Genomic DNA, 22,482 nt, shown 5'->3' on the forward strand with positions numbered 1-22,482 from the left:
CACTGTTCCTCAGGCTGGGACACGAGATCACACACTGTATTATTATTATTGAGAGACAGGCTCACTGTCTGTTCCTCAGGCTGACAGGAGATCACACACTGTATTATTATTATTGAGAGACAGGCTCACTGTCTGTTCCTCAGGCTGACAGGAGATCACACACTGTATTATTATTATTGAGAGACAGGCTCACTGTCTGTTCCTCAGGCTGACAGGAGATCACACACTGTATTATTATTATTGAGAGACAGGCTCACTGTCTGTTCCTCAGGCTGACAGGAGATCACACACTGTATTATTATTATTGAAAGACGGGCTCACTGTCTGTTCCTCAGGCTGGGACAGGAGATCACACACTGTATTATTATTATTGAGAGACGGGCTCACTGTCTGTTCCTCAGGCTGTGACAGGAGATCACACACTGTATTATTATTATTGAGAGACGGGCTCACTGTCTGTTCCTCAGGCTGGGACAGGAGATCACACACTGTATTATTATTATTGAGAGACAGGCTCACTGTCTGTTCCTCAGGCTGGGACAGGAGATCACACACTGTATTATTATTATTGAGAGACGGGCTCACTGTCTGTTCCTCAGGCTGGGACAGGAGATCACACACTGTATTATTATTATTGAGAGACAGGCTCACTGTCTGTTCCTCAGGCTGGGACAGGAGATCACACACTGTATTATTATTATTGAGAGACGGGCTCACTGTCTGTTCCTCAGGCTGGGACAGGAGATCACACACTGTATTATTATTATTGAGAGACAGGCTCACTGTCTGTTCCTCAGGCTGGGACAGGAGATCACACACTGTATGTTCTTAGACCATTCCAGTCTATCGTCGATGTGCACTCCCAGGTACTTGTACGAATCCACCATCTCCACACCACTCCCATGGATGTAGACAGGAGTAGGTTTGACCCTTTTCCTCCTGAAATCTACCACCAGCTCCTTCGTCTTTGTTCCATTCAGTTCCAAGTGGTTCTCCCCACACCACTCCACACAGCTGCTGACCAGTCCTCTGTACTCCTCCTCCTGCCCACCCCTGACACATCCCACAAATGTTCACTTGCTTTTGCACTTTTCAGATTTCTATAGAACTAAACTAAGTGTTTCAACTCCAAAACTAGAATAAACGACTAAAAAAGGAAGTATTGTTGGACCATTTTAATTGATAAATGTTAACTTTTACCCAAGAAGACTAACTCGCTATAATTAAAGGCTTTTCCCCGCCCCAAACTTTCTTAGTGCAAGAAAATCTCCAAATCTGTGATTTTAGAAACGGAGCCGGGCTCGTGTCAGCTCCGGGCTGCTGCGTCTCAGCCTCGCGGTGTCCACTCCCTCTGGTCTGAGGGCCTGGAGTCTACCCAGCAGCTCCTGCTCACTGCCCTGGGGGGCTGAGGGCCTTCTGGCGGTCTTTGGTGGCTGACTCGGCGGTTTTCCGTTTGTCTCATATGTGGCTGTGGTCTCTGGCATCTGCGTCTGGGATCTGTTCACTGCAGGTCGGTGCTCGGTAGAGGGTCTTCCCCAGACCTGAGCCCGGCGATCAGCCCTCTGGGGTGTGCCTGTGGCGCTGGGCTCTTGCAGTACCTGCGGCGCAGATCTGAGCGGAGTGGCTGTCTGTGTCCTGGGTGTTTAGCGCTCTTGCAGTGATTATATTTGGATTAGCAGGCTAGTTTCTCAAATATGTGATTTAAACCCTTTACAGGCGTCTCTTATCAATTCAATTCAATTCAATTCAATTCAAGGTGCTTTATTAGCATGACCGATGGGTACAATCAGTGTTGCCAAAGCAAATAAAAATAATAAAATTAACATGGAACAAAACAAAAAATAGAAGACAGGTTACAGACATTTACAACAAAGACATATTATAAAATATTGACATATACTGTAGGCGGCTGGAGCATTATTGGGAGACAGACTCACTGTTCCTCAGGCTGGGACAGGAGATCACACACTGTATTATTATTATTGGGAGACAGACTCACTGTTCCTCAGGCTGGGACAGGAGATCACACACTGTATTATTATTATTGAGAGACAGGCTCACTGTCTGTTCCTCAGGCTGGGACAGGAGATCACACACTGTATTATTATTATTGAGAGACGGGCTCACTGTCTGTTCCTCAGGCTGGGACAGGAGATCACACACTGTATTATTATTATTGAGAGACGGGCTCACTGTCTGTTCCTCAGGCTGGGACAGGAGATCACACACTGTATTATTATTATTGGGAGACAGACTCACTGTTCCTCAGGCTGGGACAGGAGATCACATACTGGGCTGCAAGATCAACTGAGTTCCCTCCTCCCTCTCCCAGTAGGATTGGGACCCGTTGTGATTCTGGCAGGTGTGGGAACTCTGCTCTCTTCACACTCCTCTCTCTCCTCTCTCCTCTCTCTCCTCTCTCCCCTTTCTCCTCTCTCCTCCCTCCTCTCTCCTCTCTCCTCTCTCCTCTCCCCTCTCCCCTCTCCCCTCTCTCCCCTCTCCTCTTCCCTCTCCCCTCTCTCTCTCCTCTCCTCTCTCCTCTCTCTCTCCTCTCTCCTCTCTCTCCTGTCTTATCTCTCTCCTCTCTCCTCTCTGGTGGGGCTCCACACTGCTGCTGCAGGGGGGTCCAGAAAGGCGCTATATAAGGCCAAGGAATGAATGATTCTGGTTGTTGTTAATGATTAACCCTTGGTGTCACACAGCTGGCCCTCTCTTTCTGCAGCAGTGGTCTTGCCTCCTGTGTTGTGACAGATTGCGTATTAATAGCCTGACTGCTCATCCTCTGAGACACGTAGTTTCCTCTGAGCCCCAGAGCACTTGTGTTTCCACTCTTCCGATCTCTCATTGCCTCAGCATGTTCACACTCTCACACCACAGCACTGTGGGGCTAGAGCGACACGCGCACACACACACACACACACACACAGACACACACAGCTCCTGTCACACACACACAGACACACAGACACACACAGACACACACAGACACACACAGCTCCTGTCACACACACACAGACACACAGACACACACAAAGACACAGACACACACAGACACACACAGCTCCTGTCACAGACACACAGACACACACAAAGACACAGACACACACAGACACACACAGCTCCTGTCACACACACACAGACAAACAGACACACACAGACACACACAGCTCCTGTCACACACACACAGACACACAGACACACACAAAGACACAGACACACACAGACACACACAGCTCCTGTCACACACACACAGACACACAGACACACACAAAGACACAGACACACACAGACACACACAGCTCCTGTCACACACACACAGACAAACAGACACACACAGACACACACAGCTCCTGTCACACACACACAGACAAACAGACAGACACAGACACACACAGGCACACACAGCGCCTGTCACACACACACAGACGCACACACAGACACACACAGACACACACAGCTCCTGTCACACACACACAGACACACACAAAGACACACACACACAGACACACACAGCTCCTGACACACACACACAGGCACACACAGCGCCTGTCACACACACACAGACGCACACACAGACACACACAGACACACACAGCTCCTGTCACACACACTCAGACACACACAAAGACACACACACACAGACACACACAGCTCCTGACACACACACACAGACAAACAGACAGACATACGCACACACAGACACACACAGCTCCTGTCACACACACACAGACACACACAAAGACACACACACAGACACACACAGCTCCTGACACACACACACAGACAAACAGACAGACACACACACAGACACACACAGCTCCTGTCACACACACACAGACACACAGACAGACACAGACACACACAGGCACACACAGCGCCTGTCACACACACACAGACAAACAGACACACACACACACACACACACACACACACACACAGCTCCTGTCACACACACAGACACACACAAAGACACACACACACAGACACACACACAGATATCTTCTCCTGACCTGCCGGTGTCATGATGGCGGTGAGGGTCACTTTGGTTTTTCTAACAGAAACTGAAACATCTCTGCCACCCTCCCTCTCTCCCTCTGCCTGCGCTGATAGGACGATAAAATTAAATTATTTCTCCACCTACATCCTCTATCGGTGGCCTGTCTGTCAGACTGCATGCCTGTCTGTCTCTCCACGGGCCCTGACTCTCCTGAGCCAGCACAAGCACAGCCCACAAGACACAACTGTCACCACCTCATCCCCCGTGGGAATCTACAGTGATCACCAGGGATCAGAGTGATAGAGATCAACCAGTTAGATCTGTTGGAATCAGAGAGTGATCCCCACCAGGGATCAGAGTGATAGAGATCAATCAGTTAGACCTGCGGGAATCAGAGAGTGATCCCCAGGGATCAGAGTGATAGAGATCAATCAGTTAGATCTGTTGGAATCAGAGAGTGATCCCCACCAGGGATCAGAGTGATAGAGATCAATCAGTTAGATCTGTTGGAATCAGAGAGTGATCCCCACCAGGCAGGGTTTTACTGTGCCTCAGTCTGGTCTTGCCCAAGCCTCATCTGTGGTTTGCTCAACTCCTCTCTCTCTCTCCACACTTCCTGCGCTGGACAGTAGAACTGAAACTCCCGTGGTCTAGCTGTCTCACTCTCACCCTCAGGGCCTGCCTGCTGCAGAGATGGGTCTGCTCGTCGCTGGACTCTGTCTGCTCACAGGTGCGTCAATCCGCAAGGGACCGACTGCGCTGAGCTGAGCCCAGCTGCTCTGCTTGCGATGAGCTGAGCTGAGTCCAACTGACTCAGCTGTGTGTAACTGCTGTGTCTTTACCGACTCCCTGCTGTGTGTCTGCTGTATCGGTTACTGACTCCCTGCTGTGTGTAACTGACTCTCTGCTGTGTGTCTGCTGTGTCTGTTACTCACTCTGCTGTGTGTAACTGCTGTGTCTGTTACTGACTCTCTGCTGTGTGTAACTGCTGTGTCTGTTACTGACTCTGCTGTGTGTAACTGCTGTGTCTGTTACTGACTCTGCTGTGTGTAACTGCTGTGTCTGTTACTAACTCTCTGAGTGCTTACATCAGGATAAGTGAGAGTTTGCAGCAGCTGAGTTTAATGAGCTCGGTTCCTCATCTTTAACTGACTCTGTGCTGAGATGTCGTCTTCTGACTCTGTGCTGCTGTGTCTTTGGCTGCGTTTGAGCTGCTGTATCTTTTACCGACTCTGTGCTGCTGTGTCTTTCATTCAGTCTGAGTTCCTGTGTCATTTTCTGACTCTGCTGCAATGTCTGTGCTGCCCTGTGACCCTGTGCTGCAGCATCTGTGATTGACTGTTTCACTGTATTGTGTATTACTGAGTCTGTGCTGTGCTGTGTTTTAATGAGTCTGTACCATGTTGTGTTTTATTGACTCTGTGCTGTGTCGCTGCTTTATTGACTGAACTGCTCTTTGTATTCCTGACCCTGTGCTGCAGTTTGTATTTCTGACTCTGTGCTGAAGTTTGTATTCCTGACTCTGTGCTGCAGTTTGTATTCCTGACCCTGTGCTGCTCTTTATATTCCTGACTCTGTGCTGCAGTTTGTATTCCTGACCCCGTGCTGCAGTTTGTATTCCTGACCCTGTGCTGCAGTTTGTATTCCTGACCCTGTGTTGCAGTTTGTATTCCTGACCCTGTGCTGCTCTTTATATTCCTGACCCTGTGTTGCAGTTTGTATTCCTGACCCTGTGCTGCAGTTTGTATTCCTGACCCTGGGCTGCAGTTTGTATTCCTGACCCTGTGCTGCAGTTTGTATTCCTGACCCCGTGCTGCAGTTTGTATTCCTGACCCTGTGCTGCAGTTTGTATTCCTGACCCTGTGCTGCTCTTTATATTCCTGACCCCGTGCTGCAGTTTGTATTCCTGACCCTGTGCTGCAGTTTGTATTCCTGACCCCGTGCTGCAGTTTGTTTTCCTGACCCTGTGCTGCAGTTTGTTTTCCTGACCCTGTGCTGCAGTTTGTTTTCCTGACCCTGCTGTGTTTTCTCTGTAACCTGAAGGTTTTGTTTCTGGAGGAGCTGGAGGAACACAGTGTGTGTGTGTAGGTGACGGGGGAGGAGGAGGAGGAGGAGAATTGTGTTCCTCTGTGTCAGAGACTGACTCCAGCAGCATGGGTGGGGTGGGGTGGGGGAGGGTATGGAGCAGGAGGAACTGACCCATGACCTGACTGGAGGCACTGAGTAACGACACCGCTGTCACTGTGAGTCGACGGGCAGTGTGTGTTAGTCACCCTGGCCACTGTGTGTGTGTGTGTGTTCGTGTCTGTTTGTGTGTCAGTTCTCTGCTGCCACTAGTACACCGGCTGCCTCTGCTACTGCAACATCCAGTCCTGCTTCTGCACCATCTGCCTCTGCTACTGCAACATCTGGCTCGACTGCAACATCTGGTTCTCCTATTGCAACATCTGCAACATCTGGTACCTCTGCAACATCTGGCTCTTCTTTGACATGTGGTTCTAATGCAACATCTTCATCTATTACCACAACATCTGGTTCTACTGCGACTTGTGGTTCTTTGGCAACATCTGGTTGAACAGCAACATCTGGCTCTTCTACTGCAACATCTGGCTCTTCTGCAGCATCTGGTACCTCTGCACAATTTGCATCAACTACAAATTCTGTATCTATGACTGTAACATCTGGTACTTCTGGAACACTGGTTCTCCTGCAACATCTGGTACTTGTTGAACACTGGTTCTCCTGCAACATCTGGCTCTACTGCAACATCTGGCACCTGTGGAACACTGCTTCTCCTGCAACATCTGGCTCTACTGCAACATCTGGCACCTGTGGAACACTACTTCTCCTGCAACATCTGGTTCTTCTGCAACGTCTGCCTCTGTTGCTCCATCTGTGCCTAGCGCATGAGCTGCCTGTTGTCGGGGGGCTGTGGAGTTGTGAGGGAGCCTGTGTGCCTGGGGAGTCAGTGTACAAGGTGAGCTCTGAGACCTCTGAGACCTTATACTGAGTGCCCAGCCATGCAGTCTCCCCTCGCAATGGTCTCTGCGCTGTTCCATGTTGCTCTCCTGCAGCCACTGACTCTGCTGGCGCTGCTGCTGCTGTGCTGGTCTCAGGGCGACAGAGCTGCCTTGTGTCACACAGGGTTGTGAAAGGGCTGTGCTGGGCTGTGTCACACAGGGTTGTGAAAGGGCTGTGCTGGGCTGTGTCACACAGGGTTGTGAAAGGGCTGTGCTGGGCTGTGTCACACAGGGTTGTGAAAGGGCTGTGCTGGGCTGTGTCACACAGGGTTGTGAAAGGGCTGCACACTGTTGATCAAGACAGGACTCAAGGTCTCCTCATCAACAAATGCATGCTCCACCCTCCTGCCCCCCTCTGTGTACAGTAGTGTGTCCTGTCCCGACTGGAGAGTCTCATCCAGCTGTGTCCTGAGAGAAGTCAGGGTATCGGCTTGTTCCACACCCCCACCCCTCTCTGTGTACAGTACTGTGTCCTGTCCTGTCTGGAGTGTCTCGTCCAGCTGTGTCCTGAGAGAAGTCAGGGTCTCAGCTTGTTCCACACCCCTACCGCTCTCTGTGTACAGTTGTGCCTCCTGTCCTGACTGGAGTGTCTCGTCCAGCTGTGTCCTGAGAGAAGTCATCAGCTTGTTCCACACCCCCACCCCTCTCTGTGTACAGCAGTGTCTCCTGTCCCGACTGGAGTGTCTCGTCCAGCTGTGTCCTGAGAGAAGTCAGGGTCTCTGCTTGTTCCACACCCCCACCCCTCTCTGTGTACAGTAGTGCCCCCTGTCCTGGTTGGGGTGTCTCATCCAGCTGTGTCCTGAGAGAAGTCAGGGTCTCTGCTTGTTCCACACTCCCACCCCTCTCTGTGTACAGTTGTGCCTCCTGTCCTGACTGCAGTGTCTCGTCCAGCTGTGTCCTGAGAGAAGTCAGGGTCTCAGCTTGTTCCACACCCCCACCCCTCTCTGTGTACAGTAGTGTCTCCTGTCCTGACTGGAGTGTCTCGTCCAGCTGTGTCCTGAGAGAAGTCAGGGTCTCAGCTTGTTCCACACCCCTACCCCTCTCTGTGTACAGTTGTGCCTCCTGTCCTGACTGGAGTGTCTCGTCCAGCTGTGTCCTGAGAGAAGTCAGGGTATCGGCTTGTTCCACACCCCCACCCCTCTCTGTGTACAGTACTGTGTCCTGTCCTGTCTGGAGTGTCTCGTCCAGCTGTGTCCTGAGAGAAGTCAGGGTCTCAGCTTGTTCCACACCCCTACCCCTCTCTGTGTACAGTTGTGCCTCCTGTCCTGACTGGAGTGTCTCGTCCAGCTGTGTCCTGAGAGAAGTCATCAGCTTGTTCCACACCCCCACCCCTCTCTGTGTACAGCAGTGTCTCCTGTCCCGACTGGAGTGTCTCGTCCAGCTGTGTCCTGAGAGAAGTCAGGGTCTCTGCTTGTTCCACACTCCCACCCCTCTCTGTGTACAGTTGTGCCTCCTGTCCTGACTGGAGTGTCTCGTCCAGCTGTGTCCTGAGAGAAGTCAGGGTCTCAGCTTGTTCCACACCCCCACCCCTCTCTGTGTACAGTAGTGTCTCCTGTCCTGACTGGAGTGTCTCGTCCAGCTGTGTCCTGAGAGAAGTCAGGGTCTCAGCTTGTTCCACACCCCTACCCCTCTCTGTGTACAGTTGTGCCTCCTGTCCTGACTGGAGTGTCTCGTCCAGCTGTGTCCTGAGAGAAGTCAGGGTATCGGCTTGTTCCACACCCCCACCCCTCTCTGTGTACAGTACTGTGTCCTGTCCTGTCTGGAGTGTCTCGTCCAGCTGTGTCCTGAGAGAAGTCAGGGTCTCAGCTTGTTCCACACCCCTACCCCTCTCTGTGTACAGTTGTGCCTCCTGTCCTGACTGGAGTGTCTCGTCCAGCTGTGTCCTGAGAGAAGTCATCAGCTTGTTCCACACCCCCACCCCTCTCTGTGTACAGCAGTGTCTCCTGTCCCGACTGGAGTGTCTCGTCCAGCTGTGTCCTGAGAGAAGTCAGGGTCTCTGCTTGTTCCACACTCCCACCCCTCTCTGTGTACAGATGTGCCTCCTGTCCTGACTGGAGTGTCTCGTCCAGCTGTGTCCTGAGAGAAAGGGTCTCAGCTTGTTCCACACCCCCACCCCTCTCTGTGTGCAGTAGTGTCTCCTGTGGGAGAAGCCAGGACGTTGCCCTGACTTCTCTCAAGACGCCTCTCCAGGCTCCTTTCGGTCATCGCACTTCTCTCGCTCCTCGGCAGCGGGGAAGCCGGCGGGTTTAAACCCCTGCCCCGCCTCAGACCCCGCCCCAGCGAGGGGGTGCAGAGTGTCAATCTGGGGTGACAGCAGCAGTAAGGGCCCAGGGACGACAGGACCGTGTCGCTGAGCAGGGCAGGGCGAGAATCGCTTCTCTCCAGGATGTTGACGTCTCTGTTGTCTTGTCTGGGGCGTCAGCAGTCACCGCTGACAACAATAGAAGCAGGGAAACCGACCCGGTCTGTATTAATAACCCTCGCGCGCAGCTCCTCTCTGCTCTGCGCTTCCTGTAAGAAGGGTGATTCACAGCATCTCCAGGAAAGGAAGCAGAGTGTGTGGGGCCGCAGGCTGAGGTAGCGCCGCGCGTGGCGCTGGGGCCCTGGGTTTAATGGCTGGGGGTGCCGTCTGTGTGGAGTTTGCACGTGTGTGTGTGTGTGTGTGTGTGTGTGTGTGTGTGTGTGTGTCCTGTGATGGACTGGTGTCCTGTCCAGGGTGTGTGTGTGTGTGTGCGTGCGTGCGTGCGTGCGTGCGTGCGTGCGTGTGTGTGTGTGTGTCCTGTGATGGACTGCTGTCCTGTCCAGGATGAACCCTGCCTTGAGCCTGTTGCTCACTGGTGTGTGTGTGTGTGTGTTTCTGTCTGTGTGTCTGTGTGTCTGTGTCTGTGTCTGTGTCTGTGTGTGGTGCTGTAACCCCTGTCCCTGTGTGTGTGTGGTGCTGTAACCCCTGTCCCTGTCCCTGTGCGTGCGTGCGTGCGTGTGTGTGTGTCTGTGTGTCTGTGTGTCTGTGTGTCTGAGTGTCTGAGTGTCTGAGGGGCCGTGTGTCTGTGTGTCTGTGTGTCTGTGTGTCTGTGTGTCTGTGTGTCTGAGGGGCTGTGTGTCTGTGTGTCTGTGTGTCTGTGTGTCTGTGTGTCTGAGGGGCCGTGTGTCTGTGTGTCTGAGTGTCTGTGTGTCTGTGTGTCTGTGTCTGTGTGTCTGTGTGTCCGTGTGTCCGAGTGTCCGTGTGTCCGTGTGTCCGTGTGTCCGTGTGTCCGTGTGTCTGTGTGTCTGTGTGTCTGTGTGTCTGTGTGTCTGAGAGGCCGTGTGTCTGTGTGTCTGTGTGTCTGTGTGTCCGTGGGTCCGTGTGTCCGTGTGTCCGTGTGTCCGTGTGTCTGTGTCTGTGTGTCTGTGTGTCCGTGTGTCCGTGTGTCCGTGTGTCTGTGTCTGTGTGTCCGTGTGTCCGTGTGTCCGTGTGTCCGTGTGTCCGTGTGTCCGTGTGTCCGAGTGTCCGAGTGTCCGAGTGTCTGTGTCTGTGTGTCTGTGTGTCTGTGTCTGTGTGTCTGTGTGTCCGTGTGTCCGAGTGTCCGAGTGTCCGTGTGTCTGTGTCTGTGTGTCCGTGTGTCCGTGTGTCCGAGTGTCCGTGTGTCCGTGTGTCCGAGTGTCCGTGTGTCCGTGTGTCCGTGTGTCCGTGTGTCCGTGTGTCCGAGTGTCCGTGTGTCCGTGTGTCCGTGTGTCCGTGTGTCCGTGTGTCCGTGTGTCTGTGTGTCCGTGTGTCTGTGTGTCTGTGTCAATGGACTGGTGTCCTGTCCAGGGTGTGTGTGTGTGTGTGACAGGCAGTCCGAGCTTCAGGTGTGGCGCTTTCACAATCCAGCTCCAAACACCTCCTCGTCCCTGTGGGCAGGGTGGACGTCAGCACCAAGACCATGAAGCACAGCGCCGCTGAGAGAGACCCTGGGAGTCTGCCTCTAGCGAAGCAGGAAGGTGTGCAAGGAGCTGCTGACCTGCAGGGGGGATCTGTCCAGTAGAGATCATCCTGATGGGACTTGGGGTGGGGCGCTGGCTCTGGGGCTCAGGAGCTGTGCCCTGTGGCTGGAGGGTTGCCAGTTCGAATCCCACGGCCCAGCAGAGGAATCCTACTCCGTTGGGCCCCTGAGCGAGGCCCCTGAACCCCAACTGCCCCAGGGGTGACGTATAAATGGCTGACCCTGCGCCTCACTCAAGACATGGTATCTGTCCGATACAGAGATCTGGTCTTAAATTTCTTGACTGCTTTTTGACGGACTGAACCAACAAAAAGTCAAAATACTGTCAGGAGAAGAGCTATAAAACGGCCAAATAATCATTTTGTTTTTTTGGGGACTGCAAAGGAGCTCGGTTCTCTCAAACCATGTTAGTGCTGCTGGGATATTTTCCCCAGGACATTCGTGTTCTCAGTGAACTAAAGTTCATGACCCCACACTAGGCCCTGATATGTGTCACAGTGCACTACACCCACAGGCTCACCATGGGTCAGTGTGGGAATGATATTGCTTTGTTTGTCTGTAAATCAATCAATCCAGTGACTAAAATATCCTGTCTCAGACTCAGGCCTGAGCTCTGTTGGAGCCCAGCGGTGAGACTCTGGTGCAGCTGGTCCTCCAGGCCTGTGGGGGGCAGTGTGACCCTGACTGTGTGTGAGAGTCAGTGTCTGGGCCTGTGGGGTCAGTGTGACCCTGACTGTGTGTGAGAGTCAGTGTCTGGGCCTGTGGGGTCAGTGTGACCCTGACTGTGTGTGAGAGTCAGTGTCTGGGCCTGTGGGGGTCAGTGTGACCCTGACTGTGTGTGAGAGTCAGTGTCTGGGCCTGTGGGGTCAGTGTGACCCTGACTGTGTGTGAGAGTCAGTGTCTGGGCCTGTGGGGTCAGTGTGACCCTGACTGTGTGTGAGAGTCAGTGTCTGGGCCTGTGGGGGTCAGTGTGACCCTGACTGTGTGTGAGAGTCAGTGTCCGGGCCTGTGGGGTCAGTGTGACCCTGACTGTGTGTGAGAGTCAGTGTCCGGGCCTGTGGGGTCAGTGTGACCCTGACTGTGTGTGAGAGTCAGTGTCTGGGCCTGTGGGGGTCAGTGTGACCCTGACTGTGTGTGAGAGTCAGTGTCTGGGCCTGTGGGGGTCAGTGTGACCCTGACTGTGTGTGAGAGTCAGTGTCTGGGCCTGTGGAGTCAGTGTGACCCTGACTGTGTGTGAGAGGCAGTGTCTGGGCCTGTGGGGTCAGTGTGACCCTGACTGTGTGTGAGAGTCAGTGTCCGGGCCTGTGGGGGTCAGTGTGACCCTGACTGTGTGTGAGAGTCAGTGTCTGGTCCTGTGGGGTCAGTGTGACCCTGACTGTGTGTGAGAGTCAGTGTCCGGGCCTGTGGGGTCAGTGTGACCCTGACTGTGTGTGAGAGTCAGTGTCCGGGCCTGTGGGGTCAGTGTGACCCTGACTGTGTGTGAGAGTCAGTGTCCGGGCCTGTGGGGTCAGTGTGACCCTGACTGTGTGTGAGAGTCAGTGTCTGGGCCTGTGGGGTCAGTGTGACCCTGACTGTGTGTGAGAGTCAGTGTCTGGGCCTGTGGGGTCAGTGTGACCCTGACTGTGTGTGAGAGTCAGTGTCCTGGCCTGTGGGGGTCAGTGTGACCCTGACTGTGTGTGAGTCAGTGTCTGGGCCTGTGGGGTCAGTGTGACCCTGACTGTGTGTGAGTCAGTGTCTGGGCCTGTGGGGTCAGTGTGACCCTGACTGTGTGTGAGAGTCAGTGTCTGGGCCTGTGGGGTCAGTGTGACCCTGACTGTGTGTGAGAGTCAGTGTCTGGGCCTGTGGGGGTCAGTGTGACCCTGACTGTGTGTGAGAGTCAGTGTCTGGGCCTGTGGGGTCAGTGTGACCCTGACTGTGTGTGAGAGTCAGTGTCTGGGCCTGTGGGGTCAGTGTGACCCTGACTGTGTGTGAGAGTCAGTGTCTTGGCCTGTGGGGTCAGTGTGACCCTGACTGTGTGTGAGAGTCAGTGTCTGGGCCTGTGGGGGTCAGTGTGACCCTAACTGTGTGTGAGAGTCAGTGTCCGGGCCTGTGGGGTCAGTGTGACCCTGACTGTGTGTGAGAGTCAGTGTCCGGGCCTGTGGGGTCAGTGTGACCCTGACTGTGTGTGAGAGTCAGTGTCTGGGCCTGTGGGGGTCAGTGTGACCCTGACTGTGTGTGAGAGTCAGTGTCTGGGCCTGTGGGGGTCAGTGTGACCCTGACTGTGTGTGAGAGTCAGTGTCTGGGCCTGTGGAGTCAGTGTGACCCTGACTGTGTGTGAGAGTCAGTGTCTGGGCCTGTGGGGTCAGTGTGACCCTGACTGTGTGTGAGAGTCAGTGTCCGGGCCTGTGGGGGTCAGTGTGACCCTGACTGTGTGTGAGAGTCAGTGTCTGGGCCGGTGGGGTCAGTGTGACCCTGACTGTGTGTGAGAGTCAGTGTCCGGGCCTGTGGGGTCAGTGTGACCCTGACTGTGTGTGAGAGTCAGTGTCCGGGCCTGTGGGGTCAGTGTGACCCTGACTGTGTGTGAGAGTCAGTGTCCGGGCCTGTGGGGTCAGTGTGACCCTGACTGTGTGTGAGAGTCAGTGTCTGGGCCTGTGGGGTCAGTGTGACCCTGACTGTGTGTGAGAGTCAGTGTCTGGGCCTGTTGGGTCAGTGTGACCCTGACTGTGTGTGAGAGTCAGTGTCCTGGCCTGTGGGGGTCAGTGTGACCCTGACTGTGTGTGAGTCAGTGTCTGGGCCTGTGGGGTCAGTGTGACCCTGACTGTGTGTGAGTCAGTGTCTGGGCCTGTGGGGTCAGTGTGACCCTGACTGTGTGTGAGAGTCAGTGTCTGGGCCTGTGGGGTCAGTGTGACCCTGACTGTGTGTGAGAGTCAGTGTCTGGGCCTGTGGGGTCAGTGTGACCCTGACTGTGTGTGAGAGTCAGTGTCTGGGCCTGTGGGGGTCAGTGTGACCCTGACTGTGTGTGAGAGTCAGTGTCTGGGCCTGTGGGGGTCAGTGTGACCCTGACTGTGTGTGAGAGTCAGTGTCCGGGCCTGTGGGGGTCAGTGTGACCCTGACTGTGTGTGAGAGTCAGTGTCCGGGCCTGTGGGGGTCAGTGTGACCCTGACTGTGTGTGAGAGTCAGTGTCCGGGCCTGTGGGGGTCAGTGTGACCCTGACTGTGTGTGAGAGTCAGTGTCTAGGCCTGTGGGGTCAGTGTGACCCTGACTGTGTGTGAGAGTCAGTGTCCGGGCCTGTGGAGTCAGTGTGACCCTGACTGTGTGTGAGAGTCAGTGTCTGGGCCTGTGGGGTCAGTGTGACCCTGACTGTGTGTGAGAGTCAGTGTCTGGGCCTGTGGGGTCAGTGTGACCCTGACTGTGTGTGAGAGTCAGTGTCCGGGCCTGTGGGGTCAGTGTGACCCTGACTGTGTGTGAGAGTCAGTGTCTGGGCCTGTGGGGTCAGTGTGACCCTGACTGTGTGTGAGAGTCAGTGTCTGGGGTGGGGGGTCAGTTTGACCCTGACTGTGTGTGAGAGTCAGTGTCTGGGCCTGTGGGGTCAGTGTGACCCTGACTGTGTGTGAGAGTCAGTGTCTGGGCCTGTGGGGTCAATGTGACCCTGACTGTGTGTGAGAGTCAATGTCTGGGCCTGTGGGGTCAGTGTGACCCTGACTGTGTGTGAGAGTCAGTGTCTGGGCCTGTGGGGTCAGTGTGACCCTGACTGTGTGTGAGAGTCAGTGTCTGGGGTGGGGGGTCAGTGTGACCCTGACTGTGTGTGAGAGTCAGTGTCTGGGCCTGTGGGGGTCAGTGTGACCCTGACTGTGTGTGAGAGTCAGTGTCTGGGCCTGTGGGGTCAGTGTGACCCTGACTGTGTGAGAGTCAGTGTCTGGGCCTGTGGGGGTCAGTGTGACCCTGACTGTGTGTGAGAGTCAGTGTCCTGGCCTGTGGGGGTCAGTGTGACCCTGACTGTGTGTGAGAGTCAGTGTCCTGGCCTGTGGGGGTCAGTGTGACCCTGACTGTGTGTGAGAGTCAGTGTCTGGGCCTGTGGGGGTCAGTGTGACCCTGACTGTGTGTGAGAGTCAGTGTCTGGGCCTGTGGGGTCAGTGTGACCCTGACTGTGTGTGAGAGTCAGTGTCTGGGCCTGTGGGGTCAGTGTGACCCTGACTGTGTGTGAGAGTCAGTGTCTGGGCCTGTGGGGGTCAGTGTGACCCTGACTGTGTGTGAGAGTCAGTGTCTGGGCCTGTGGGGGTCAGTGTGACCCTGACTGTGTGTGAGAGTCAGTGTCTGGGCCTGTGGGGTCAGTGTGACCCTGACTGTGTGTGAGAGTCAGTGTCCGGGCCTGTGGGGTCAAAGTGACCCTGACTGTGTGTGAGAGTCAGTGTCTGGGGTGGGGGGTCAGTGTGACCCTGACTGTGTGTGAGAGTCAGTGTCTGGGCCTGTGGGGGTCAGTGTGACCCTGACTGTGTGTGAGACTCAGTGTCTGGGCCTGTGGGATCAGTGTGACCCTGACTGTGTGTGAGAGTCAGTGTCCGGGCCTGTGGGGGTCAGTGTGACCCTGACTGTGTGTGAGAGTCAGTGTCTGGGCCTGTGGGGTCAGTGTGACCCTGACTGTGTGTGAGAGTCAGTGTCTGGGCCTGTGGGGTCAGTGTGACCCTGACTGTGTGTGAGAGTCAGTGTCTGGGCCTGTGGGGTCAGTGTGACCCTGACTGTGTGTGAGAGTCAGTGTCTGGGCCTGTGGGGTCAGTGTGACCCTGACTGTGTGTGAGAGTCAGTGTCTGGGCCTGTGGGGTCAGTGTGACCCTGACTGTGTGTGAGAGTCAGTGTCCGGGCCTGTGGGGGTCAGTGTGACCCTGACTGTGTGTGAGAGTCAGTGTCTGGGCCTGTGGGGTCAGTGTGACCCTGACTGTGTGTGAGAGTCAGTGTCTGGGCCTGTGGGGTCAGTGTGACCCTGACTGTGTGTGAGAGTCAGTGTCTGGGGTGGGGGGTCAGACTGCAGCCCCTGCAGACTCAGCTCTGAGCTCTGCAGGTGGCATCAGGTGCAGCTGGTCCTCCAGGCCTGTGGGGGGCAGAGTGACACAGTCTGGACACTGTATTAACACAGAGAGACAGAGGTGTCTGGCTGTGGTTTCCTCTGTCTGCTCTTCTAGAGAAAACTAATTTCGTTTTTCAGAAAACATCTGGGGAAACACAGAGACAGCATCGCCTAGACAGGATGTTAAAATTAAATTCTTTGGATCTTCGATCAGTCGGTCTCTCTATCTACCTGTCTGTCACTTTCTTTAAAAGAGTCCTGTTTTCTTATTCCTTTCCTTCTCAGTTGTGTTGGAGCTCGAAGCCTTCAATATTGAAACATCGCCCTGGATTAAGTTCTCCGATCAGGCCAAGGACTTTGGATATCGCGTCCTGCAGTTAGACACCAGCAGGTGAGAAAGAAAGAGAGACAGGAGCCCCAGAGTCTCTTATAAAAGCAGGTGCAGGTGTGTACAGAGACAGGAGCCCCAGAGTCTCTTATAAAAGCCAGTGCAGGTGTGTACAGAGACAGGAGCCCCAGAGTCTCTTATAAAAGCAGGTGCAGGTGTGTACAGAGACAGGAGCCCCAGAGTCTCTTATAAAAGCAGGTGCAGGTGTGTACAGAGACAGGAGCCCCAGAGTCTCTTATAAAAGCCAGTGCAGGTGTGTACAGAGACAGGAGCCCCAGAGTCTCTTATAAAAGCAGGTGCAGGTGTGTACAGAGACAGGAGCCCCAGAGTCTCTTATAAAAGCCAGTGCAGGTGTGTACAGAGACAGGAGCCCCAGAGTCTCTTATAAAAGCAGGTGCAGGTATGTACAGAGACAGGAGCCCCAGAGTCTCTTATAAAAGCAGGTGCAGGTGTGTACAGAGACAGGAGCCCCAGAGTCTCTTATAAAAGCCAGTGCAGGTGTGTACAGAGACAGGAGCCCCAGAGTCTCTTATAAAAGCCTGTGCAGGTGTGTACAGAGACAGGAGCCCCAGAGTCTCTTATAAAAGCCAGTGCAGGTGTGTACAGAGACAGGAGCCCCAGAGTCTCTTATAAAAGCCAGTGCAGGTGTGTACAGAGACAGGAGCCCCAGAGTCTCTTATAAAAGCCAGTGCAGGTGTGTACAGAGACAGGAGCCCCAGAGTCTCTTATAAAAGCCAGTGCAGGTGTGTACAGAGACAGGAGCCCCAGAGTCTCTTATAAAAGCCGGTGCAGGTGTGTACAGAGACAGGAGCCCCAGAGTCTCTTATAAAAGCAGGTGCAGGTGTGTACAGAGACAGGAGCCCCAGAGTCTCTTATAAAAGCAGGTGCAGGTGTGTACAGAGACAGGAGCCCCAGAGTCTCTTATAAAAGCCAGTGCAGGTGTGTACAGAGACAGGAGCCCCAGAGTCTCTTATAAAAGCAGGTGCAGGTGTGTACAGAGACAGGAGCCCCAGAGTCTTATAAAAGCCGGTGCAGGTGTGTACAGAGACAGGAGCCCCAGAGTCTCTTATAAAAGCAGGTGCAGGTGTGTACAGAGACAGGAGCCCCAGAGTCTCTTATAAAAGCCAGTGCAGGTGTGTACAGAGACAGGAGCCCCAGAGTCTCTTATAAAAGCCAGTGCAGGTGTGTACAGAGACAGGAGCCCCAGAGTCTCTTATAAAAGCCAGTGCAGGTGTGTACAGAGACAGGAGCCCCAGAGTCTCTTATAAAAGCCGGTGCAGGTGTGTACAGAGACAGGAGCCCCAGAGTCTCTTATAAAAGCAGGTGCAGGTGTGTACAGAGACAGGAGCCCCAGAGTCTCTTATAAAAGACGGTTCAGGTGTGTACAGAGACAGGAGCCCCAGAGTCTCTTATAAAAGCAGGTGCAGGTGTGTACAGAGACAGGAGCCCCAGAGTCTCTTATAAAAGCCGGTGCAGGTGTGTACAGAGACAGGAGCCCCAGAGTCTCTTAGAAAAGCCAGTGCAGGTGTGTACAGAGACAGGAGCCCCAGAGTCTCTTATAAAAGCCAGTGCAGGTGTGTACAGAGACAGGAGCCCCAGAGTCTCTTATAAAAGCCAGTGCAGGTGTGTACAGAGACAGGAGCCCCAGAGTCTCTTATAAAAGCAGGTGCAGGTGTGTACAGAGACAGGAGCCCCAGAGTCTCTTATAAAAGCCAGTGCAGGTGTGTACAGAGACAGGAGCCCCAGAGTCTCTTATAAAAGCCAGTGCAGGTGTGTACAGAGACAGGAGCCCCAGAGTCTCTTATAAAAGCCAGTGCAGGTGTGTACAGAGACAGGAGCCCCAGAGTCTCTTATAAAAGCCAGTGCAGGTGTGTACAGAGACAGGAGCCCCAGAGTCTCTTATAAAAGCAGGTGCAGGTGTGTACAGAGACAGGAGCCCCAGAGTCTCTTATAAAAGCAGGTGCAGGTGTGTACAGAGACAGGAGCCCCAGAGTCTCTTATAAAAGCCAGCGCAGGTGTGTACAGAGACAGGCGCCCCAGAGTCTCTTATAAAAGCCAGTGCAGGTGTGTACAGAGACAGGAGCCCCAGAGTCTCTTATAAAAGCCAGTGCAGGTGTGTACAGAGACAGGAGCCCCAGAGTCTCTTATAAAGGCCAGTGCAGGTGTGTACAGAGACAGGAGCCCCAGAGTCTCTTATAAAAGCCAGTGCAGGTGTGTACAGAGACAGGAGCCCCAGAGTCCCTTATAAGAGCCGGTTCAGGTGCATTGAGAATGTTGAATCTGTGTTAATTTTACAGGCTCCTCGTTAGCGCTCCTCTGGAGAGGAAGGGTAGGAACAGAGGGCTGATCTACAGGTGTGACGTGGGTTCGAAAGGCTGTTCTGCGCTCCAGATCTCGGGTAAGAGCCGGAGGAGAGACTTGAGGATCGGGGTGCAAGTCTCTCTTGCCGTTTTTTTTAGGTACCTCGGCCTCGGACTCGGCCCTGTCCCGCCCAGGTCTCCATCAAGGGCCGTGCGGGCGAGATCGGCTGCTCTGTAGCTCCCACTTGTGGCTGACTGGAACACAACAAGGAAGAAGACTCCACAGTGTCCAGCCCTACTCTTTTATAGCTCACCATCACTGGACTGGGGCATCAGGACCACACAGAGCGCAGGGAGAGAGCGCCCCCTGCTGGCCCCACTCACCCCTCTCCCAGGAGTCTCCCCTCCAGGTACTGGCCAGGCTCCCCCTGCTGGGCTCCAGTGGGCTGGGAGCTGGGAGAGAGCGCCCCCTGCTGGCCCCACTCACCCCTCTCCCAGGAGTCTCCCCTCCAGGTACTGGCCAGGCTCCCCCTGCTGGGCTCCAGTGGGCTGGGAGCTGGGAGAGAGCGCCCCCTGCTGGCCCCACTCACCCCTCTCCCAGGAGTCTCCCCTCCAGGTACTGGCCAGGCTCCCCCTGCTGGGCTCCAGTGGGCTGGGAGCTGGGAGAGAGCGCCCCCTGCTGGGCTCCAGTGGGCTGGGAGCTGGGAGAGAGCGCCCCCTGCTGGCCCCACTCACAGCTCTCCCAGCAGCAGCCTCAATTGGAGTTGGAGCCCTTTCAAAGTCTCAGAAGCAGATTCTCACAAAGCTTTGTTTCCTCCTAGTCCCTGATTATGCTGTGAACATGTCTCTGGGGCTCTCGATGGCTGTAGATTCCAGATCCGACAGAGCACTGGTCAGTCTCCCTCAGGGCAGTGTTAATGTACTGGAGTGTCCAGTCAGTGTGTGTGTATTAACCCCTCTCTCTCTCTCAGTGCAGTGTTAATGTACTGGAGTGTCCAGTCAGTGTGTGTGTATTAACCCCTCTCTCTCTCTCAGTGCAGTGTTAATGTACTGGAGTGTCCAGTCAGTGTGTCTGTATTAACCCCCCTCTCTCTCTCAGTGCAGTGTTAATGTACTGGAGTGTCCAGTCAGTGTGTCTGTATTAACCCCTCTCTCTCTCAGTGCAGTGTTAATGTACTGGAGTGTCCAGTCAGTGTGTCTGTATTAACCCCTCTCTCTCTCAGTGCAGTGTTAATGTACTGGAGTGTCCAGTCAGTGTGTCTGTATTAACCCCTCTCTCTCTCAGTGCAGTGTTAATGTACTGGAGTGTCCAGTCAGTGTGTGTGTATTAACCCCTCTCTCTCTCAGTGCAGTGTTAATGTACTGGAGTGTCCAGTCAGTGTGTCTGTATTAACCCCTCTCTCTCTCAGTGCAGTGTTAATGTACTGGAGTGTCCAGTCAGTGTGTCTGTATTAACCCCTCTCTCTCTCTCAGTGCTGTGTTAATGTACTGGAGTGTCCAGTCAGTGTGTCTGTATAAACCCCTCTCTCTCAGTGCAGTGTTAATGTACTGGAGTGTTATTGTCGGGTGTGTGTATGTGCTGTACAGGTGTGTGGTCCTACCATTCCTAGAGACTGTGAGTCCATCACTACCTACAATGGCTTGTGCTTTGAGCTGGACAGCAATCTGAGAGTCAACAGGATGCTCCCCACTGGCTTGAGAGGTTAGTCAGGAGCAGATAACCTTAATAACTTTAATGAGAGTTATATTCACATAAATACATGGTATATTGGTTTAGAGAGTGTTATTGGCTTCATCTTATAGTTTGTTAGTTCAGATTAGAGTGAGCTAATTCATATCAGAGAGTGTTATTTCCCATTTGAGGTTAGTTCAGATTAAAGGGTGGTCATTTATTTAGAGTAGAGTATGTTAATTCAGATTAGAGTGTGATAATTACTTTACATTACAGTAGTAGTTCAGGTGGGTAGCTGCGTCAACATGCGTAGGCTGCAAAGGAACAAGTAATAGGTTTATTCCATACTGAAAAAAAGAAGAAAGAGAACACAACGTTTTGGCCGTGGAGCCTTCTTCAGGTGTGTTAAAAGCCCTTTTGACACACCTGAAGAAGGCTCCACGGCCGAAACGTTGTGTTCTCTTTCTTCTTTTTTTCAGCGTGGAATAAACCTACTACTTGTTCCTTATATTACAGTGTAATAATTCAGATTAGGTGGTGTTAATTAAGATTTGAGAGTCTTCATTCGTTTACAGTAGAAAGTTTGAATCCATGTTAGAGAGTGTCAGTTCAGATCAGAGTGTGTTAATTGAGATTAGAGGGTGTTAATTCCTTCAGATCAGAGTCTGCTCCGTGAGGCGTCTGCAGTGTTGAACAGTTATCTGCGTTGTCTGTAAACGTCCTCATGGCTGTGTCCTGTTGCAGACTGTCCGAAGTCGGGGACAGATATAGCGTTTCTCCTGGACGGCTCTGGCAGTGTGGATTTGTATGACTTCATTCGGATGAAGAAGTTCGTGAAGAATCTGATCACGCAGTTCATCGGCCGGAACACCCAGGTGCCCGGGATTATTGTGCATTTTTACCATTAATTATTATTTTTATTATTATTAGCATTATTATTATAATTTAAAAGTGGCTTATTCACTTAAAAGTGAATACAGCAGGAGCGCAGGAACACAGAACCAGTTCAATAAAAGCCCTTTTGAGGAAGCAGCTTGAGAGTCTGGATGTGGACGAGCTCAGGCTGGGGGGCTCTCTGACACCCCTGGGGATACAGCTCCTGAGTGTTGGGGTACAACAGGAGAAGCCCCTGTCACCCCCAGAGTGTCGACAGTCTTGGGGGACAGACAGGAGAGCAGAATTAGACGATGTGGAAGAGCTCAGGCTGGGGGGCTCTCTGACACCCCTGGGGATACAGCTCCTGAGTGTTGGGGTGCAGCAGGAGAAGTCCCTGTAACCCCCAGAGTGTCGACAGTCTTGGGGGACAGACAGGAGAGCAGAATTAGACGATGTGGAAGAGCTCAGGCTGGGGGGCTCTCTGACACCCCTGGGGATACAGCTCCTGAGTGTTGGGGCGCAGCAGGAGACGCCCCTGTCACCCCCAGAGTGTCGACAGTCTTGGGGGACAGACAGGAGAGCAGAATTAGACGATGTGGACGAGCTCAGGCTGGGGGGCTCTCTGATACCCCTGGGGATACAGCTCCTGGGGTTCGGGGGCGCAGCAGGAGAAGCCCACACTCTGAGAGCAGGGTCAGAGGAGTGGGGGCGCAGGACGAGAGCAGCTCAGACAGGTACTGAGGCGCTGAGCCGTGCAGAGTCTTACAGGTGAGCAGGAGGATCTGGGCCTGGACATGAAACTAGACAGGAAGCCAGTGCAGGGGCTCCAGGACAGGAGTGATGGATTCACGCCACTCTGAAAAGAGAGTTTTATAGGGGATTTACAGTAGATTCCCCAGTGAGGAGAGCATTACAGCCGTCAACTCAGGAGAAAAGTGTTGACCAGCATTTCGGCCACAGCTAACGACAACCCAGGACGTAGTTTGGCGGTATTTCTGAGGTGGAAGACTGATGTGGGTCAAAAGTCTAGCCTGGATCAAATATCCGCCCCCCCTGCCATGGGTAACAAAAAGAGTTCTTTCAGTGCAGACGACAGGATCCGGGGTGGAGTGAGGAAAACACAGGGAAAAGACAGGCAGGAGTCGGGAATGAAGACGGGGGGCTTGTCCATGGTGCGCAGGTGTCCAGGGGGGAGAGTCCGGGGCGAACAGTCCAAAACAGGGTCC

General features: G+C 53.6%; 1 protein-coding gene across 1 annotated transcript in view; it reads left to right on the top strand.

Annotated features, from left to right (window-relative positions):
* Positions 1–4,600: 4,600 nt before the first annotated feature.
* itgam.1 (integrin, alpha M (complement component 3 receptor 3 subunit), tandem duplicate 1) overlaps positions 4,601–22,482 on the top strand; it is a 60,918-nt gene continuing 43,036 nt past the window's right edge. Inside the window, exons 1-6 of the mRNA XM_088633834.1 lie at positions 4,601–4,727; positions 16,306–16,411; positions 18,706–18,806; positions 19,530–19,600; positions 20,296–20,410; positions 21,125–21,255. Coding sequence (XP_088489960.1) covers positions 4,691–4,727; positions 16,306–16,411; positions 18,706–18,806; positions 19,530–19,600; positions 20,296–20,410; positions 21,125–21,255 — 561 coding nt within the window. The 5' untranslated portion in view covers positions 4,601–4,690. The remainder of the gene's footprint in view (positions 4,728–16,305; positions 16,412–18,705; positions 18,807–19,529; positions 19,601–20,295; positions 20,411–21,124; positions 21,256–22,482) is intronic.

Source organism: Lepisosteus platostomus, chromosome 6 (genome assembly GCF_059453375.1).
Source record: "Lepisosteus platostomus isolate fLepPlt1 chromosome 6, fLepPlt1.hap1, whole genome shotgun sequence".
Taxonomy (NCBI): Eukaryota; Metazoa; Chordata; class Actinopteri; order Semionotiformes; family Lepisosteidae; genus Lepisosteus; species Lepisosteus platostomus.